This window comes from Silurus aristotelis (assembly GCF_946808225.1).
Source record: "Silurus aristotelis genome assembly, chromosome: 4".
NCBI lineage: Eukaryota > Metazoa > Chordata > Actinopteri > Siluriformes > Siluridae > Silurus > Silurus aristotelis.
The window spans coordinates 991,406-1,011,507 of record NC_139577.1 but is presented as its reverse complement, the minus strand read 5'-3'; the positions used below and the strand labels follow the sequence as shown (position 1 = coordinate 1,011,507).

At 41.4% G+C, this 20,102-nt stretch overlaps 1 protein-coding gene across 1 annotated transcript in view; it reads right to left on the bottom strand.

Annotated features, from left to right (window-relative positions):
- Positions 1-107: 107 nt before the first annotated feature.
- lrrc1 (leucine rich repeat containing 1) overlaps positions 108-20,102 on the bottom strand; it is a 32,782-nt gene continuing 12,787 nt past the window's right edge. The window contains exons 4-15 of the mRNA XM_083539155.1: positions 19,420-19,509; positions 13,929-13,985; positions 13,121-13,184; positions 12,048-12,122; positions 10,184-10,328; positions 9,566-9,684; positions 9,128-9,211; positions 4,900-5,015; positions 3,832-4,001; positions 2,818-2,957; positions 1,602-1,800; positions 108-1,544 (exon numbers count right to left, since the gene is read on the bottom strand). Of these exons, the coding sequence (XP_083395281.1) occupies positions 1,642-1,800; positions 2,818-2,957; positions 3,832-4,001; positions 4,900-5,015; positions 9,128-9,211; positions 9,566-9,684; positions 10,184-10,328; positions 12,048-12,122; positions 13,121-13,184; positions 13,929-13,985; positions 19,420-19,509 (1,219 nt within the window). The 3' untranslated portion in view covers positions 108-1,544; positions 1,602-1,641. The remainder of the gene's footprint in view (positions 1,545-1,601; positions 1,801-2,817; positions 2,958-3,831; positions 4,002-4,899; positions 5,016-9,127; positions 9,212-9,565; positions 9,685-10,183; positions 10,329-12,047; positions 12,123-13,120; positions 13,185-13,928; positions 13,986-19,419; positions 19,510-20,102) is intronic.

Genomic DNA, 20,102 nt, shown 5'->3' with positions numbered 1-20,102 from the left:
ATGTGAAGAAAAAATAAATAAATAAATCGCAAACTTCCCGGTATTATAGAATTAAATAAAATCCGTAGCCAAGAACATGAGAAGGTGGAAAAACGACACTCAGTGTGTTCTGATTTGATCAAATCACTTTATTGTATCAGTGGTTAGAGGTCATAATAATAATAATAATAAAAAGCCTAGAGTCTATTCGAAGATCATTTGTTTTCTGTGCAGCTTTTTCACCGACATAAAATATAATAATTAAAAACAAAAAAAGGAACAAATCAGCATTTCAACACGTTGGTCTCTTTGTAATAAAGGAATAAAAGAATGTGTCTGTAGTGTACCATAAAATGGAGAAGAAAAAGCGAAAGAATTTTGTGTTTAGCAAAAGTGCATCGTGTTATTTTTTTTATTTTATTTTAATGCACTTAAAAGGAAACCCGCCGACCAAAACCGATTATAAACCCACAGATAAAGAAGAGTTTACTGTACCGAAACTTACATTAAATCCGAAAGCGATGCTGACGAGACTTTCGTTCCAGTTACAAGACGTAAAAATGTTGTTCGCGCATATTCATAGCCGAAGACACCCGAAGAGTAAAAACAGCTTTACACGTGCCGATATGATCTAAAAGGCATCAGCACGTGCCACAGCACAAAATTCTTAGTTCTTTTTTTTTTTTTTGCAGAAGTAATTAAAAAATTGCGTAGGAAATCTGCTTTAAATCTTTTGGCTTTCTTTTTTTGTTTGTTTGTTTGTTTGTTTTTTCATCCCCTCCAGGCTTCACACCATCTGAGCTGCCACGAGTACAAAACAATCTGATATTCACAAAGATTTACACACGATTTCTATTTAAAAAAACCAGTAAGATGAAAAAAAAACAAAAAAAACCACGCTGGGGCTCAACACGTCCCGAAACACTTGGAGGAGTAAAAAAAAAAAAAAAGAAAAAAAAAAAAAAGAAAACATCCACCCAGTGTTTGTAAATAAATCTAAATAAAAAAATAGTATATATAGTATATGTATAAAATCAATATAATTGGAGCTTCTGTCTGTATTGAATGTAGTACAAGACTTAATGTAGTGCAGCGACTTATTTGAGTGTTTTAAGCTTTAAAAAGGACTGAATTATAAACCTTTTTTTTCTTTTTTTTTTCTTTTTAAAAAGTGTGCATTCCTGCATGGATTATTGCGCTTGCCTTTGTGGAAAAAAAAAAAAATTTTAATTAAAAAAAGGATATAATAAAAACAAAACAATAAAAACATATAAAAAAAAGGCACCTATTATGGTGGTCTTTCCCTGATTTAGGATTTGAGGAGATGATACACACAGAGAGAGAGAGAGAGAGAGAGAGAGAGAGAGAGAGAGAGAGAGAGAGAGAGAGAGAGAGAGAGAGAGAGAGAGAGAGAGAGAGAGAGAGAGAGAGAGAGAGAGAGAGAGAGAACGGGACACTGAGACACAGAGACACAGAGACGAAACGAGAGTCACATGTGAGGGAGGAACAGCACAGGAGGAGGGCTGGAGGACATGATGGGGTCTGGAGGACATGATGGGGTCTGGAGGACATGATGGGGTCTGGAGGACATGATGGGGTCTGGAGGACATGATGGGGTCTGGGCCATCTCGGAGGTAAGAGCAAAAAAATAATAAAAAGTGGTCACACAGATGTAGTCAATCGGTCCACAGTGTTATTGACCTCGTTTTTGTTGGAGTCCAGGCCTTTGGCGGCGTTCAGATCGTTGCGCAGGTTCTCCGCCGCCTTCTTCATGGTCTTTAGTTCTCCGGGGTGCGGCGTGGCCCGACGCAGCAACGTTCCCTAAAGAAGAGAGGAAAAGACGTCAGGGAAACAAAATCAACGCTGGAGGGACAAAAGGAGTTGCTTTTAATGATGCCTGCAAACTATTTCCAAAAACGAGCTCACATACTTATTATTCTTATTATTATTATTATTTCTGGAAAACGTAAAATGAGGTCTCGCATCGATCATCTTATTGATGAGATGTGTGCCATGTCGGATTTCAGATGTTCGGATGACAAATCGCAACACGGACATCACATCTCTATTCCTCACGGCTCGAGTCTGCGGGTCGTCCAGACGATATACACTAATGCAGAAAGAGCAACCTGCATGCTCTTCATTTAAATATAATCTCTCTCTCTAGAAAATTTCTGCCACCACCGAGTTCAAATGCGTACACGCATGTAGCTCCCCCTACTGACAGCCTTGTGCAGCTGCATGCTGGTTCACAGACGCCTACCATTTACAATCAGCAGGTTCACAATGAGCTGAGCATTTACTCATGCAAACGTGCGCCACAATATTTGCACACCCTTAGGACAAGGAACAAAATAGAAATTTTATCAAAAAAAATTTTTTCCCATAACCAGAACGAAATGATCAAAAAAGCTATTCATAACAAGTAAGAACATCATGCAGATGACTCGAGGTCCAACAAGTCTCAGGCAGCTCATGCATACATTTTTCACTGCCAGAGGTATTGGATTTATCTGCTTTACATAGTATACATGCTGCATATTTATCATTTATTAATTGGCTAGATGATTGTGTTGCTGTGTGTCTGTACTACACAATGACAAGAAAAAGAAAGAAAAAGAATTTGAGATTCTGACAACAGACTACATTTTTCCTAAATATGCAAAAACTACATCCATCAGTAGCAGTTTCAGCAGTAGTATTAGTAACATCATGAGCATCAGTAATAATTAGAGTTTTGAGTAATTTTAGTTCAATATCTCTCACACACACACACACACATGCACACACACACACACACACACACACACACACAGCAGCGCTCCACTTTCCGCTCACCTCTTTATCGTCATCGTCGTCATCATCGTCTAGGAAACGGATGGTGCTCATTCTGTTCATGGCTCTGTTGTCCCACGTGTCGTCGGCCACGTCGTTCACGAGGCTCTCCAAGGCGCCGCAACGTGCGAGGTTATCGGAGCCTTCACACACACACACACAAAACACAAAAACTCACCTTCCATGTATTCGACATCAAGTGAAGGTGAAACTAAAATACAAATGATCTCATCTGAAGGGTTTGTATGAGATGTTCAGCAAAGTAAAAATATCAGATCAGGGATTATAGTTGCTTATTAAATCCTGACAGACAGAGAGACTTTAACACTCTGTCTGTCTGTCTGTCTGTCTGTCTGTCTGTCTGTCTGTCTGTCTGTCTGTCTGTCTGTCTGTCTGTCTGTCTGTCTGTCTGTCTGTCTGTCTGTCTGTCTGTCTGTCTGTCTGTCTGTCTGTCTGTCTGTCTGTCTGTCTGTCTGGTCTCCTCACCTCCATGGGTTTTTACCCTCATCATTCCTGGTCATGATAAATGACAGTAATCCTTCTGCCTACACATGAAAACACAGCTGCAACCCAGAAGATCTTTATGAAGAGCCCAACTTTCTAATTGTCTCGGCTCATCCTGTCTTGTATCCGAGCTACATTTACGTACCCAAAGAAACGGGGTATGGAATGAATTCTGTACACAGTGGTGGACGGGACGCCTGTGGGGCTTGTGCTTATTAGGGACGAGTGTTATGTAGGCAGAGATAAGCTTCTTTAATCCAAGCTCGAAAGAGAACGTGCCAGACGAGATCAGAGGTTTACGGCTCATCGTCACACGTAGTTCGTTTTTCGCCTTCTATAAGGATGTTACGAGACATGCAAGGAGGAAAATATACTGCGTGTGCCAGATATTTAGGCAGTGCAAGGTCAAAGCAAGGTCAGTGATGTCTCTAATATATGTTCACAATTATCTGTTTTTATGTTGTAGTATAAAATACTCATGTGTAATATACATGAACACTCTTTCTGAGGCACCTTTTTCACTATCGCACGGCTGCTGAGGCAGAAGAACGCAGATGAGCACTTTCTCCCCCGTGTCAGGATCCACGTCTGTCTGGAACGTGAGCAGCGGCTGAGACTGATTCTCCGACAGCCAGAGTGCCTTGAGCCTCAGTGTGGTTAGAGACATAGGGAGATACGTCAGCCTGCAGGGAACACAAACCACAACATGCAGACAATGAGCCGAGACTTCATACCAGAAACGCAAGCGAGCACCAGAACGTGTTTACGCTTCTAAAATAAAAATCAAGAATTTATCGGCAAAACATTCGGTTTTCTTCATCATCATCATCATCAAAAAGCGATCAGAAAAAAGCTATTAATAAAGAGTAAGAACAACTTCAGGACTCCTTCAGCTCCAACAAGTCGACGTGGTCATCTGGTTTCATGAAAAGTTCTGTATTTTCTCGTCCATCACTGTACATCTTAATATTGATTAAACTGTAATGAAGTGTTGAAGATGAGGTTCTCTTTTGAGTCTGGTTCCTCTCAAGGTTTCCTCCTCATGCCGTATCAGGGAGATTTTCCTTCGCCACAGTCACATCCGGAACTTGGAAACCAAAACCTGCTCCAGCAGGGCAATGCCCCTGTGCACAAAGCCAGCTCCATGAAGATCTGCTTTACACGGGTTGGAAAATGCGGAAGATCTCCTGCTGTAGAGCTTCAACCCTATTGCACAGAATAAACGTGAAGGCTGACTGCACTTTAGACCTTATCACCACACCTACAGCAGTACCTGAATTTACAGACACCACTGTGGCTGATGAACACAAATGTCCACAAGCGCACTCCAAAATCTAGTGGAACAGTTTCCAGAAGAGTGGAGGGAACCTTCATTAATGTTACCTGCTTGTGTTACATAAAACATGCAGAACCCATTCACTGTGTCGTACCTACTAGTGCACTCAGTGTGTTGGATTGTGTGCGTGTTTGAATTCGTGATGCCAACCAGTGCACGCTGAATATTTAGAGAACGTACGGCTTCTGTTTTTGAATCGTTTGAGGGATAAAAAAAAAAAAAAAAAAAAGGAACAACTGCGTAACCTGTTTCCAGACACATCAAAAACGTGCAGCTCGGTAGCCTGCGAGAGCTCGGCGGGGATTCGCGTCAGACGGTTGTCTCTCACACACAGCACATTCAGACTGCTGCAGCCGCCGATCTGTCGCAAGAAAAAAGAAAAGAGACACAAACATGTTAGATGTAATACAGTAGCTGTGGAGAGAAAGGTACTAGAACTACAGGAAAGGGGGGGGGGGGGGTTGAGTTGGAAAAAAAGTTGCTCTGCCTAAAAAGTGTCTGCCAAATGCGAGAAACGTAAATCGTTTTTTAACACTTACATTTGATAGGTTAACAACAGAATTGATAAAAGAATGGAAGGAGTTTATGCGTGTAAAACAGCACCCATCGGTGTGAGATTCTATACTGCTGATTTTAGGAGTAATTAGGATGCAACTCTTTCTCCACACACTCATATCTCAGGAATGAATAAGGACATTTAACGCTCATCTCCATGAGAATAAAGAGATAGAAACCAAACATTTATAAAAGTAGGTCAGAAGCGTTCAAGGATTTTAATGCATTACATCTCGGACCGTTAAATGAATTCAGTCTTGTTTCCAGTTTGTGATGGAGAGTCTGTGCTGATGAGTCTGTGCTGTGTATACCAGCGTGATGGATTCGAGCCAAAGTGCAGTGTGTGCTATCACTGTATGAGGTCAGACAAACAGCCGAGCACTGAACAACTCTCATTACACAAACTGAATCAGTGGGACACTGGACTATTGTGTTCTAGTCTGAGAAAATGCTTTCAGATTGTACATTAACAACAACCTCGCAAGTGCACTGACGCGATATAAGGGATGATAGAGATCCAGGGATGACCTGTGTGGCAGAATAACAGTGTCATGATGTTCCGGCTCCGTCATGACGATCGTCTAAAACACTACGGATCGGTCGGCTGATTAACCGGGTCAATATTTAGCATTTTTTTAATTAATCTGCATGATTGTGCTGCAAATTACGCAGATTATCAGGCAGGTGCATCTGACACACCAAAGCGTCTGCACTTGCGTGAGACAACAGAGCTCTCCCACACCAGCAGGTGGCAGTAGACTGTATCGGGCATCCAAACAGGGACGAGCTAGAACTGTAAATATATATAAAGCGAGGAACGTTTGCACCTGTCGCGATCATTACCAACGAATTTAAGAATGACAACAAGCGTCTGTGATCCCTCTTTACGCCGTCATCGTTTTTTTTCTCGTGTGCTCATTCGCTGAGCTCAATAGCCAATCGGATCTTTCTTTCTCTCCTAATTGGTTAAATATGAGGCTACTTTTGGAGAGAGAAAGAAGGCAATTTTCTGTATCACTTCTTATTATTTAACAGTTAGATTTTATGAGATTTCTAAATATCGCCATCGCCCAGAGAAAAACCTGTAAACATCTAATTATATAATTAGAATATATCTATAAAACAAAGTAGTAAAAGAAAGAAGTTCACAGTCTATTATACACTATACGTGTAGCAAAATTGTGTCTGTATGCTTCAGCTTTAAGACGTTCTGTCACCAGAACTAAGAGGACCAAACTTGCTCCAGCATGACAAAGCGAGCTCTATGAAGACCTGGAGTGTAAGATCTCTACAGAACACTGACCTCAAACTTTAGGCTGAACAGGCAGGAGGCTGATGCCAAAACTCTTTCACCCACAGGCACAAACCCCCACAGCCAAAACCATTACAGAAGACCACTGCCAGAGTAGGAAGTTTTAACACAAAAAAATACCAAACTTTGTGTTAAACTCCTCCGAATGGATTTGATCAACATTATATAAATTTGTCATGTAACATGTTCTGGAGCCATGGACATTTACATTCTTAAGCTTTTCACCAAAATAACAATATGTCCGCATTGAAATTGGTGCTTGGACCCCTTAAAACCCACTCTGTGTCTATGTGTGTGATTTCCACTCCTTTAACAGAATCAATCAATTAATCAATTAAAGCCTTGGTGACACTTCAGAGTTCACTTTGAGAACCACTGGATCATTCGTTTGTTTGCTATCATTCGTTTGTATATCCAAATATATTTTATCCCTTTCTAATCCAAGCTGCATTCTATAGCCAGTTCATGCTACAGAAGCCACTCAGTCCATACACGGTCTATACGCAGTCTATACGCAGCCGTTAAAAGCAGCCGGGGCCACATGTAATGCGAACTACACGTCGTAACAGCAGCCTAATGGACTATTAATTACAGAGTGCGCTTTCAATCAGCTGCATTCAGCCAGCAGAAAATCACATTGGATGGTGGAGCACATGGCACACGAGCAGCTCCATAATGGCCTTGTGCAGACGGTCAGCCACTGACAGGTGACGTAAAGAACACGGATTATCATGTTACAATGGAAACCTCTAACGGTGTGGGATATATTTCGAGACTAGTTTTGTAACACGCCAACAGATGGCAGTACAAAGCTGCACACGCAGTCACAGGCAGCACCGACCTTCATAAGTCAGTGCTAATAGACATCGTCCTGTGTACATCGGGAGCCGTGCGCCATGTGCTATTCTGACCACGTGCGTTACCACGTCTGCTATTCTGAACACCCAACCTTTTGGCTTTTCCAGACTCAAGCTCTTGGTAGTTTCCAGCGAGGTCTTTCTTGACATGATATCACTTTTGCACCCACCCTACTCGCCAGATTTAGCTCACGTGGGCTTCGCCCTCTTCCAGAAGATGCAGCTCAAGTGGGTGCGTTGTGTGGCTGAAATCGACGTTGAACACAAACAAAACATCGTGGAAGCTATTGAAGAAAAGCTATTTCCGACATTTCGCTTGGAGCTTGAACCCAGTTCATGTAACTCCACATAAATCCTACAAGCATTCAAACATTCATTGGCACTTAAGATATAACTCACGAGTAAACGAGAAGATGAACGGATTGACCACAACCTAAAAAAAAAAAAAGACTCCACCACTCTGTTTGAGAGTGATGAGTGTCTTGAGAAATCCCAGACCGGTAAAATAAAGTCCTGCGAGTTCAAGATGTGGTAATGATTTTATATGACATTTTTCTCCCCTGAAAGCCAAAAACAGACCCTGGGTGATTACAGAGGGAATTTATCCCTCCCTCCCTCTCTCTCCCTCTCTCTCCCTCTCTCTCCCTCTCTCTCTCTCTCTCTCTCTCTCTCTCTCTCTCTCTCTCTCTCCCTCTCTCTCCCTCTCTCTCTCCCGTTCTGGACCTTAAACGACCCCAATTAAGGTCTTTTCACTTCCAGCGATGAGATGCTCGGAGTAATTATCAATAACATTATTGACTGCAGCATTACAATCATTTATACACAATCTGTGCACTTTAAACCCCATTAAAGTCCATTATAAAGTGTAATAATACTCAGACTTACATACAATGAAAGTCAGTAGGAGTGAGACAGAGTACATGTGTGTGAGTGAGAGGGGGGGCAGTGGAGGGGTGCAGTTGCAGGGAGAAGAGGTGGAGAAGGTGGAGGAGTTCAGGTACCTGGGGTCAACAGTGCAAAATAATGGAGAGTGTGTTAGAGAAGTGAAGAAAAGAGTGCAGGCAGGGTGGAGTGGGTGGAGAAGAGTGATAGCAGGAGTGATTTGTGATAGAAGAGTATCTGTGGGAGTGAAAGGGAAAGTTTATAGGACTGTGGTGAGACCTGAGATGATGTATGGATTAGAGACAGTGGCATTGAGTAAAAGACAGGAGGTGGAGCTGGAGGTAGCAGAGCTGAAGATGTTGAGATGTTCGTTGGGAGTGACGACGATGGACAGGGTTAGAAATGAGTTTATTAGAGGGACAGCGCATGTAGGACGTTTTGGAGACAAGGTGAGGGAGGTGAGATTGAGATGGTTTGGACATGTGCAGAGGAGGGACATGGGGTATATCAGTAGGAGAATGCTGAGGATGAAGCCACCAGGAAGGAGGAAAAGGGGAAGAACAAGGAGGAGGTTTATGGATGTGCTGAGGGAAGACATGCAGGTAGTTGGGGTGAAAAAGGCAGATGTAGAGGCGACCCCTGATTGGAGAAGCAAAAAAAAAAGAAGACGACTCAGCCTTACATACAGAGGAAGATTCAGAGCTTTGTTTCAAGATCTCACACACACACAAATATCTCATCTATACATTTAAGCAGTTGAGGGTTGAGGGCCATGCTGGAGGGCCCAGCAGTGTCATTCTAGTAGATGACCCATTTCCATCGAATGGGTTATCAGACACATAAAGTTCTGTGTTAAACGTTACGTACCTCTTTGGGTAAAGATACCAGGCGATTCCGGTCACAGTTGAAGTTTGAGAGTTTCTTAAGCTTTCCAATGCTTCTTGGCAAACTCTGAGGGAAGCAGATATAAAGTCACTTATATCCAGAACCTGAACCTTTCATGTCTTTATTTATTGAAAGAGTAACAAGTAAATGAACCCCTATAAAATAGATAAAGGCTGGAAAGTGAAATGGATGGCACTTTTCTACTATTTCTAAGTACCGAGGTTAACCCCAAGGCCATGGTCATCTAGAGTAATCATCTAACAGCCCTCTCTAAGTGCCCTCATGCCCCATTAAGATCCTGCACCAAAATGAAAGTGAATTTTCAACATAATGAAAAATATTTGAGTGTCAAATGTAGGGCCGGTTAAACACATCACTATGGGTTTCTTTCCCCGAAAGTGGAATGTGTGTGTAACTCACCACCAGCTGGTTCTCAGTCAGCACCAGTTCTGAAAGATTTTCGCACTCGCCGATGCTCTCGGGCAGCTGGACCAGGCGGTTCTGATCCGCTTTCAGGATGGAAAGGCGTTTTAATTTTCCTGCAGGCAGACACGAGACATGTGGGATTAGAGATTAAATAAAAGGTTCCAGGAGATATTTTCAGAGCACATTTAGAGACGGGGGAGATGGAGGTCATTAGGCTAAAGCAAAGCCATGTGTTAGACTGGATCATTTAAACACTCTCACTGTCCCGCTGAAGGACACGACCCCTGTAAGATCCTACACACAAAATAACCACAATGTGTTACATCCTTAATTAATTAATTATTTAATTAATTGATTGGTTGAATACACAACTAATTAATTTATTACAATAATAATAATAATAATAATAATAATAATAATAATAATAATAATAATAATAATAATAATAATAATAATAATAAACGACATGTACACCTGGCATCATATACTACTGTATTTTAAATCAAACACTGAACACAGACAGACAGACAGACAGACAGACAGACAGACAGACAGACAGACAGACAGACAGACACAGGCATCTTCTGAGCAGAAAGATGAAAAAAGCCTGACCTATGCCCTCTGGAAGGGAGTCGATGAGGTTCTGTGACACCAGCAGGTCGGTGAGTGAGAGCAGACATGCCATCTCCTCTGGTAGGTGCTCCAACTTGTTCTCAGATACATCGAGACAGAGCAGGTTCTTCATACAACCCAGCTCCTGCACAAAATACACACAGTCTGTGTTTAGAGCTTCCCACAATCCAGGGTGTGAGTGTAATCTTTCTTCTAAGTCTTAATATAAAGTATTGTTACAATAATATGTGCAAACTAATACAGAGCACGTTAAAAGTTGGGTTTTTTGAGACACATTGATGTTGCTTTTATTTATATGCAATAAATTCATTAAAGGGTGAAAACATACAAGAATTGGACAGGGAATGATTTGTGTCTACCAGAAGAACTTGAGTAAGTTGGAGAAGCAGAGAGAAGATGTGATCAGACTGCCTCACCCCCACAGTCACACATGGAGATGGAAGCTTGATGTTTTGGGATTGTTTTGAAGCAGGGAAGGATGGAGACTTATTCCTCATTGGAACAGACTTCATCAAAAAACAAGACATGGAGGCGAAGCGTACGTCGTAGGGATGAGGTGGATCGTAAAGAAATCTCACACTAATGAAGAACATCTCTGGTAAGTTTAACAAAAGGCACGGTAAAGTATTTCAGCTGAACATTTGGAGAAATGAAGGTTTGGAGAAATGAACTGTCCAGGTGCTGAAAGCGTGTACAGCTGTTATTCATGCTGAAGGAGGATGAAAGTGAAGTGGAACATCTGGACATTTATAGGTGTGTTTGGTCAAATTTTCAAGTTTGTTGAATAGAAATAAAAGGAACATGTATGTGTCTCTGGAAAACATTAAAGACTAGGTGTTGTAATCTTCGAGTTGCCAGTTCAGCTGAAATGACTGATTCTGGTTTATTAATAGCTTTAATGGGATTAAATAGTGGTGCACATCCCGTAGCTCGATAAGGACTTTTTCCCACACAGCACTGGTCACAACAATATTCACCCAGACACCGTCATGGGCTTCATTTCCATCTTTAAAAGAGACGCAAAGCGTTCACACTTCATTACAAACATCCTGACGCAGTGTTGACTTCAGAATCTACCGTTTCAGACTCATGTTTATAAGTGCATTTAGCCAATAGAGATAAATTAGTCAAGTAGGGCAGGTTTCAGCCTGACAAGGCTGTGTGTGTGTGTGTGTGTGTGTGTGTGTGTGTGTGTGTGTGTGTGTGTGTGTGTGTGTGTGTGTGTGTGTGTGTGTGTGTGTGTGTGTGTGTGTGTCAGTTCTAGCCACTGAACAACTGCAATGATCTGTTTTGGATTTCAATGCCTAATAGTCTAAAGCTAATGCTTCCTTTTCAAACCAAAACAATGTATTGAGATGATTAAGTTCTGATTAGTCCAATTCTTGCAAATAGTAAACACATCTGTTTAACAGCTGCATGTGCGTTTTTGTGTATTTTTACTGCCGCTTCTCGACAAAGCTTTTTCATTAGCACTTGAACTTCTCTTCCATTTCTATGTTTAAAGTTTGTTTCGAAACCTGACGTGTGTTTCACCAATTTAAACGTCAGATCTTTTTCCGCACTTGATGGCTGTTTTGTCAGTCTTTGGGTTTCTCTTTACGTTCGGTACCAAAGTTTTATTGGGGGGAATTTGTAGAAAAGCAGAGAAAATTATTACGACCACGAAAATATGTGAAACACCAGACTGATGATGGAAGCTGAACCAGAACCCCTGGAAATGGAAGGCAACCAAATTTTATATTATCCTAAAAAACGAATTCTGCGATTTCCTGAAAATCAAGACCACTGAATTAAACGCCAGCCGCACTAAAACCAGACACAATAGCAATAACGAAAGCTTTACCTTTGGTAATTCCATCAGCTGGTTGCCGTCTAGCCACAAGTCCTTCAAGCTCACAAGGCATCCTATTGTCTCGGGCTGAAAGGAATCAGTGTATAGAGAAAAGGTTAAACAATCAGCAGCCTGCACAGGAATGCAGAACCATGCAAAATATTTGCGAACTGGCATTCTAGTCTCGTCTCGTCTGGTTCAGCACATTGCTGAGTCATAAACATGCAAGAAAGGTGAAGCAAACATGAAAGAATTTGTTTTTAATCAAAGAGCTGCTTGAGATGGAATTCCAAAACTTACAGAATAAATAAAAGATAGTTCTGGGGGAAAATAATAATAATAATAATAATAATAATAATAATAATAATAATAATAATAATAATAATAACAACAATAACAATAACAATAAGGGGTGTAACGATACACGTATACGTCCCAAATTTTTTCCGGTACACGGCTTTCAATTCTTTACAAACGTGTACTGAATAATTTTGTATTATTATTAATAAACTTGAAAACATACACAACAATGGCAGGAGTAAAAAAAAGAAACTCGATTTAGCACAGTCACTGTGGCGCCGTACCAGAAATACGATTTGTTTTGCGCAAGCATGAAAACGCAAAAAAAAAAAAGCGTGATGGATTCTTTAGCGTTTTATGTCCAGCTTCAAGAATTTCACTTGAACAAATGTAAACTTTTTAAATACATTTTTCCATTTATTTGATTTTAATTAATCAATTTCATCAAACAATTTAATGATATGATTTAATCAGTATAATAGAAAAGTGTATTGCATTTATTTGATTTATTCTGTTTTATTTTTTTATTTTTAAAAAATGATAAAATATTATTTATATATTATTTAACCAAGCAGGAATTTTATTTGAAATTGTTTTAAAAATGTAAACTGCTGATGTTCACAAATTTTAATAATAACAAACTGCGTGAATTGAAAACGACAAGCGATTTTATGTTTTGCATTTGCAAGCGTACCAAAATTGCACCGAACCGTGACGTTTGTCTACTGTTACACCCCTAAGAATAATAATAAAATAATAAGAAGAAGAAGACGAAGAATAAATACCAGATTATACAGCTCGTTGTTCCCTACATCAAGTTCTTCCAGTTTGTGTAGTTGGGAAAGAGACCTGAAAACAGAGAAAAAGTACAGAATCAGTGATAAGATAAGATAAGATAAGATAAGATAAGATAAGATAAGATAAGATAAGATAAGATAAGATAAGATAAGATAAGATAAGATAAGATAAGATAAGATAAGACAAGACAAGACACTATTCGCCCCACAGTGAGGACATTTCCATGTTACAGCAGCAAAACAAATGTGCAGATGTGCAGCAGCTACGGTTCAGTATATAAATACAAAAGAGAAAACAATACTATTAGTAGTAGTTACACTATTAAACAAACAAACTGCACCAGGTCAAATTACAGTGTTTAAATTGTTGTTATTACACAGATACTGTTGCAGAGCATAACTGTTTCATACAGGACGTGAGAGACGTTCTCCAGCAATGAAGATAGTTTAGCTACCATCTTCCACCTCCTCTACAGTGTCCAGGGGAATCCCCAGAATTGAGCTGGACTTCCTGATCAACTTGTCCAGTCTCTTCCTGTCTGTAGTAGAGATACAGACACCATAGAAGATGGCTGAGGCCACCACAGAGTCAAACAGGATCTTCAGCAGTGCTCCATGCACTCCATGCGTCTCCTCAGCAGAAAGAGTCTGCTCTGTCCTTTCTTATTACTTGTTTTTGTATTAATCGGTCCAGTTTGCTGTTCAGATCAACACCCAGGTATTTTTAAGAGTCCAAACACACACACACACACACACACACACACACACACACACCTTTTTCTCACTGTGTACTTACTCAGGTAAATACGTTAGCATGTTCTCTCGGAGTTCCAGTGATGCCAAGTTCATAAGGCTGCACAAAACAAGGACAAAAAAATACATGTTTCAATACAGATTTTGATGCATTTTAACTCACAAGAGGTTTAACTTCTGTCCTGTGGTTTATGATTAAGACATACGAACACACACAAAGCTTTAAACAGGCCTAGAATCAAGTAAAGGCAAATCAACTTTACATGAAAATGTAGATTTTTACCAACCAAATGTCAAAACTGAATCTGAAAGTTAAAGCACAGCAAAGAAAGAGAGAAAGAAAGAAAAGAAAACATGCTGCACTGCTGTAATTACAGGTCCATGTATATATATATACGTATGTAGATGTGGGTGGAAACTGCATCCGAGGGCCAAAACACGTCAAATGAGCATCAAAGTAAAGATTTTCCGTTCATCCGTCCAGTATTTTCATTCATCTGGCACACGGCTGATGCCCAAAGAGAACGCATGAATTCAAGCAGAAATTTCATTAAGTGAAAGTCAGAGGGACGGAGTAAAAAAAAAAAAAAATCATCAAGAGCGTAACTGAAGATTTTTCAGAACTTCAAGGCACAAATGTGTGAAGTTGTAGGACTTTAAGACTTGTTTGTGTTTTTAATTGTGGTATGTGTTCTTCTACCTGGTTTTAATGTAATGTTGGTGATGATTATTTTTATGGTCAAGGTTTGATGTCAAAGTTACCCAGTAGAGCTTATTATAACAGCAAATAGAGAATAAAGATGGAAGTTTAAAAAGATTCATATACCAATCTTCTGCTCGGGTGTCCGCAAACTTTTGCTTATACAGCATAGACATGGTGGTACAAAATATTTTAACAGGTGTGATGTAAAAAGGTGTTTTTTTCTATATATGTTACATGTTTCCTATTTAAAGTGTTTCTGCTGCAGAACCTTTTGTAGAGATGTTTTCTTTTTACTGTTCATTAACAGCTACTCGCTCAAGATCAGCATCCTACTGAGCACACAGTTTGCTTCAGACGGTCTCCAAACACCCGTAATTACCCGTTTAATATCCCCCAGTAATTAACAATTTCTTTTTGCTATCCAAAGTCTGCCCTGTTTATTTGGATCACGCAGAAAACGAACGCTCTTTTATATTAGTTTTAGAGAATTTTTTTTTTCCAAATACCCCGAACAGAAGCAACACATCGCTTCCGTCGCTCCGGTTACATCATCAGTGTGATTGAGTGAGTGTGAAGAGCCTCAAAGTGCTCCTCTGGCTCAAAGTTCAACTCAGTCACATTATGAGCACGATAGAAATCTGAGCCAAAAATAAGTGGAACTACAGACTGTGTAACAGGGACACTGGCTTAATATCTAGAAGGTTCTGTACACGATTCAGTTCCGTATTCTGATCTGGATCAGGATTCAGTACCGTATTCCAGATCTGGATGAGGATTCAGTACCGTATTCCAGATCTGGATCAGGATTCAGTACCGTATTCCAGATCTGGATCAGGATTCAGTACCGTATTCCAGATCTGGATCAGGATTCAGTACAGTATTCAGTTCTGTACAGCAGCATCCCCCCAAACTATTAGTTCACTAAGAACTTCAGTAAGATATATTTTAGAGCAGAGTATAATGGAAGTCGGAGCGACTGATTATTCGGCGGAGAAGATGAAGGGTAAAGTGTCAGATCATCACTGCTGGTCTTTAATATCACAACCTGACCAGCACAAAACACTGACCAGAGACACGACACCAGGAACCATAACTTTAACCTGCTTTTATCACCTGCAACTTCCGAACCTGAATCATACACGGATTATTTCTTTCCGAATCGTCAGAAATGTAATGTGGTTCAAAGACCTGCAGCATCAGTGCCTTCATAACATCTATAGCAAAAAAAGTAGAAAACAAAACAAGTGAAGTGAATTGAATTTGCGCAGCCTGATTGCTAGAACGCTTTGATTACGCTGAAGGGGGAAAAAAAAGCAGTGCAACTCTAATGCAAATAACATTAACGTTTCCTGATGCCTTCAAAACACAACATGCTGCAGGATTAAACACACACACACACACACACACACACACACACACACACACACACACAGGTTTATAGCTGTGATTTTGTAGCTATAAATAATACCTTCTCAATCCCCGGCGATGGGTTTAGTGAGTCAGACTGAGAGTTCAGCGTGATTATGTGAGAGAAATTCATTAAACCATTTGCTTTCGAGATATAACCCTAGCAGCTACCGCAACGTTCTTACAAATCCTGGTTTAACCTGGTGCTGGATTCGAACAATGAAGGATCAAAAAGAGCTCAGGTCATCCTAAGGCTTCAGGGGAATGCACCATGAATCGGATTTTTCTCATTGGAATAAAAGTAGATGTAAATGTTACTGTCGATTTTCAAAGTCATATCCAATTTGGGCAAAAAATCCAGCTTCATGGGTCACTGCTCATCAGATGTGGTCCTACAGCGTGAACCGGATTTCCCATTGTATTAATGAGGCACAATAACAAGAACAACGTCAACAAAACAGCATGACGAGAGAGCAGAAACATACACGTCTGTGTGGTATTTCTTCTTCATCCAACGTTGGCAGAAAACCTGCTATTTTAACAGGGGTGTGTAGACTTTTGATTGTATACGTTACTATACACATGAATTACACTGGGTGACAAAAGTATTTGGACACCTGACTTTTCCAGCCATATCACAGCAGAATAAACACACTGACAAAAATGTTCCCTTCACTTGAACTAGGAGACCCAAACCTGTTGCACAAAGCCAGCTCCATGAAGATCTACTTTACATCGGTTGGAGTTGAAGATCTCCTGATATAAAGCTCCAACCCTATAAACACGGTGAATGTGAACGCTGACTGCACCCCAGGAACCTCCTCATCCCACCTACAGCAGAACCTGACGTTACTAACATCCTAATAGCTCAATGAATCTCCACACATCTCTACGAGCATGTGTCCATATCATCTTCAGATCTAAGCAGTCACTTCCTCGTTGGCAGCCCGACTCTTTCCATACGCACATCCTGACAAACCCTGGATCACTTCATTACACTTTAAACGCCTCGGTTATGATTTACTTTCCTGCGTTTCATGTGTCTGCAGCAAACTCGTCGTTTGTCTGTCAGTTTTGCAGGATTTGTACTCTGGTTTCTGTTTCCTCTCTGTCCCTGCCTCTCACTCCGACACTCTTACACTCATCATTCCATGGCTCTGTTCATTTCCTGTGTAATTTCCGCTCACTTCTTCGCCCTATCTCACATGCGATCAGACCGGAGCCTCTAACAATTTGCTTTATTTTCTAAGAACCGCTCTGCTTTAGGCCCTCACAGGAGCGGAGCGTGTGTCAGCGTACCAATGTTTCGCGGCAGATTCGATGTTATTAGGGACAGTGCGCGATATGGGAGATGTTTCATCGTCATAATGGAATGTAAGATTATTCATTTGATCGTGTGTGTACTCCAGCGTCGCTCCCAAACCAGTTAACGCACTTATTATTCCATTTAAAGCCGTATTAGTTTAAAACTATTTCAATTCTTTTGTGTCAAAGATACAAAAGGGCTGGACAAATGTAAATTTGATATATTGATATCGATTACACAATAATATTTTTTGGTCTATCGTTGGTATGTTGAGGATTTTTTTATTTTTTTTTTAAAGTCATACAGTTTGCTTTGTGCACAAGAGCATTGTCATGCTGGAACAGGTTTGGGTCTCCTAGTTCAAGCGATGGAAAAATGTCATGCTACGACATCCAAAGACGTCCGATACAACTGTTTGCTGGGTTTTTGCAGATCTCATTTGTGTAGAGAGATTCTGTGTAGGGGAGGGAGATCTGTGTAGGGGAGGGAGATCTGTGTAGGGGAGGGAGATCTGTGTAGGGGAGGGAGATCTGTGTAGGGGAGGGAGATCTGTGTAGGGGAGGGAGATCTGTGTAGGGGAGGGAGATCTGTGTAGACAGATCTTCCAGACGTGACCTGGCTTCTGTTCCAATAATAAAAAAGTGAATGACAGGAAACGTGTAAAGAAATCTCACAAAGCCATTCAGATACCCGACGTGTAGGAGCACGCAGGCCCAGCGTACGCTCGGGTCGATAATAAGTCATGTTCATTATTCATTACACAAACATCCGGAAAGTGAACTATAACAAAAGAAAAGAAAAAGGAACCCGAAGAAAAAGAGTAGCATCACTTGGCTGTATGCACTTCCTGTTTGTCAGTGAAATACAGAACACCATTACCAACACCTAGATGAGGAGCAGGTTCCCTTTTGAGTCTCAAGGTTTCTCTTCCACAATCTCAGGGAGTTTCACGCCACGGTCACGCATTAGGGGTCAACTTGTGTAGGGAGGGAGATCTGTGTAGGAAGGGGAGATCTGTGTAGGAAGGGGAGATCTGTGTAGGAAGGGGAGATCTGTGTAGGGAGGAGATCTGTGTAGGGAGGAGATCTGTGTAGGGGAGGGAGATCTGTTTAGGGGAGGGAGATCTGTTTAGGGGAGGGAGATCTGTTTAGGGGAGGGAGATCTGTTTAGGGGAGGGAGATCTGTTTAGGGGAGGGAGATCTGTTTAGGGGAGGGAGATCTGTTTAGGGGAGGGAGATCTGTTTAGGGGAGGGAGATCTGTTTAGGGGAGGGAGATCTGTGTAGGGGAGGGAGATCTGTGTAGGGGAGGGAGATCTGTGTAGGGGAGGGAGATCTGTGTAGGGGAGGGAGATCTGTGTAGGGAGGGAGATCTGTGTAGGGGAGGGAGATCTGTGTAGGGGAGGGAGATCTGTGTAGGGGAGGGAGCTCTGTGTAGGAAGGGGAGCTCTGTGTAGGGAGGGAGATCTGTGTAGGGAGGAGATCTGTGTAGGGGAGGGAGATCTGTGTAGGGGAGGGAGATCTGTGTAGGGGAGGGAGATCTGTTTAGGGGAGGGAGATCTGTGTAGGGGAGGGAGATCTGTTTAGGGGAGGGAGATCTGTGTAGGGGAGGGAGATCTGTGTAGGGAGGGAGATCTGTGTAGGGAGGGAGATCTGTGTAGGGAGGGAGATCTGTGTAGGGAGGGAGATCTGTGTAGGGAGGGAGATCTGTGTAGGGGAGGGAGATCTGTGTAGGGAGGGAGATCTGTGTAGGGGAGGGAGATCTGTGTAGGGGAGGGAGATCTGTGTAGGGGAGGGAGATCTGTGTAGGGGAGGGAGATCTGTGTAGGGGAGGGAGATCTGTGTAGGGGAGGGAGATCTGTGTAGGGGAGGGAGATCTGTGTAGGGGAGGGAGATCTGTGTAGGGGAGGGAGATCTGTGTAGGGGAGGGAGATCTGTGTAGGGGAGGGAGATCTGTGTAGGGGAGGGAGATCTGTGTAGGGGAGGGAGATCTGTGTAGGGGAGGGAGATCTGTGTAGGGAGGGAGATCTGTGTAGGGAGGGAGATCTGTGTAGGGAGATTCTGTGCTGTGGGTTTTTCCCTCGACATTCGGGCGGAAAGTGAAGGGAAACATGGACTTACTTTCCAATGTTATCAGGAAGCGCTTGTAAAGAAATGTCATTGATGGACAGACATGTTAGATTCCGTAGTTCTGCAAAACTCTCTGGCAATCTGGGGGAAAGAGAGAGAGATTTAATGAAATGAAATACAGACCTTATAAAAGGTTATTTGTTGAAATGAAACCACTGATATATTGAGATTAATTGGAATTAGTGAATGAATATTAAAAAAAGCATAATAATGCAAACAGATAATGTTGGAAATCGTCTGTGATTAAAGCAACAAACAGGAAATAATGAAAAAAAAACGATTTCTTGTTGTTCTACATTGAAAAAATCCTTGTATACAAAAATGATGTATACAACTGATTCAGCGCCAACACCACATCAGCGCACACAAACAAAACTGATGATAAAAACAAAATCTTACAACATTTTCATTAAATTATTCATTAAATGTAAAAAATAAAATTTTATTAAACAGAACAAAGTCAGTGTGAGTGCACTACAGGACGCCCAGGCAGGTCAAAGGCCCATTACAGTTCCATTAACACTGAAACATGCACACACACACACACACACACACACACACACACACACACACACACACACACACACACACACACACACACACACACACACACACACACACACACACACACACACACACACACACACACACACACACACACACGGTCCACAGCG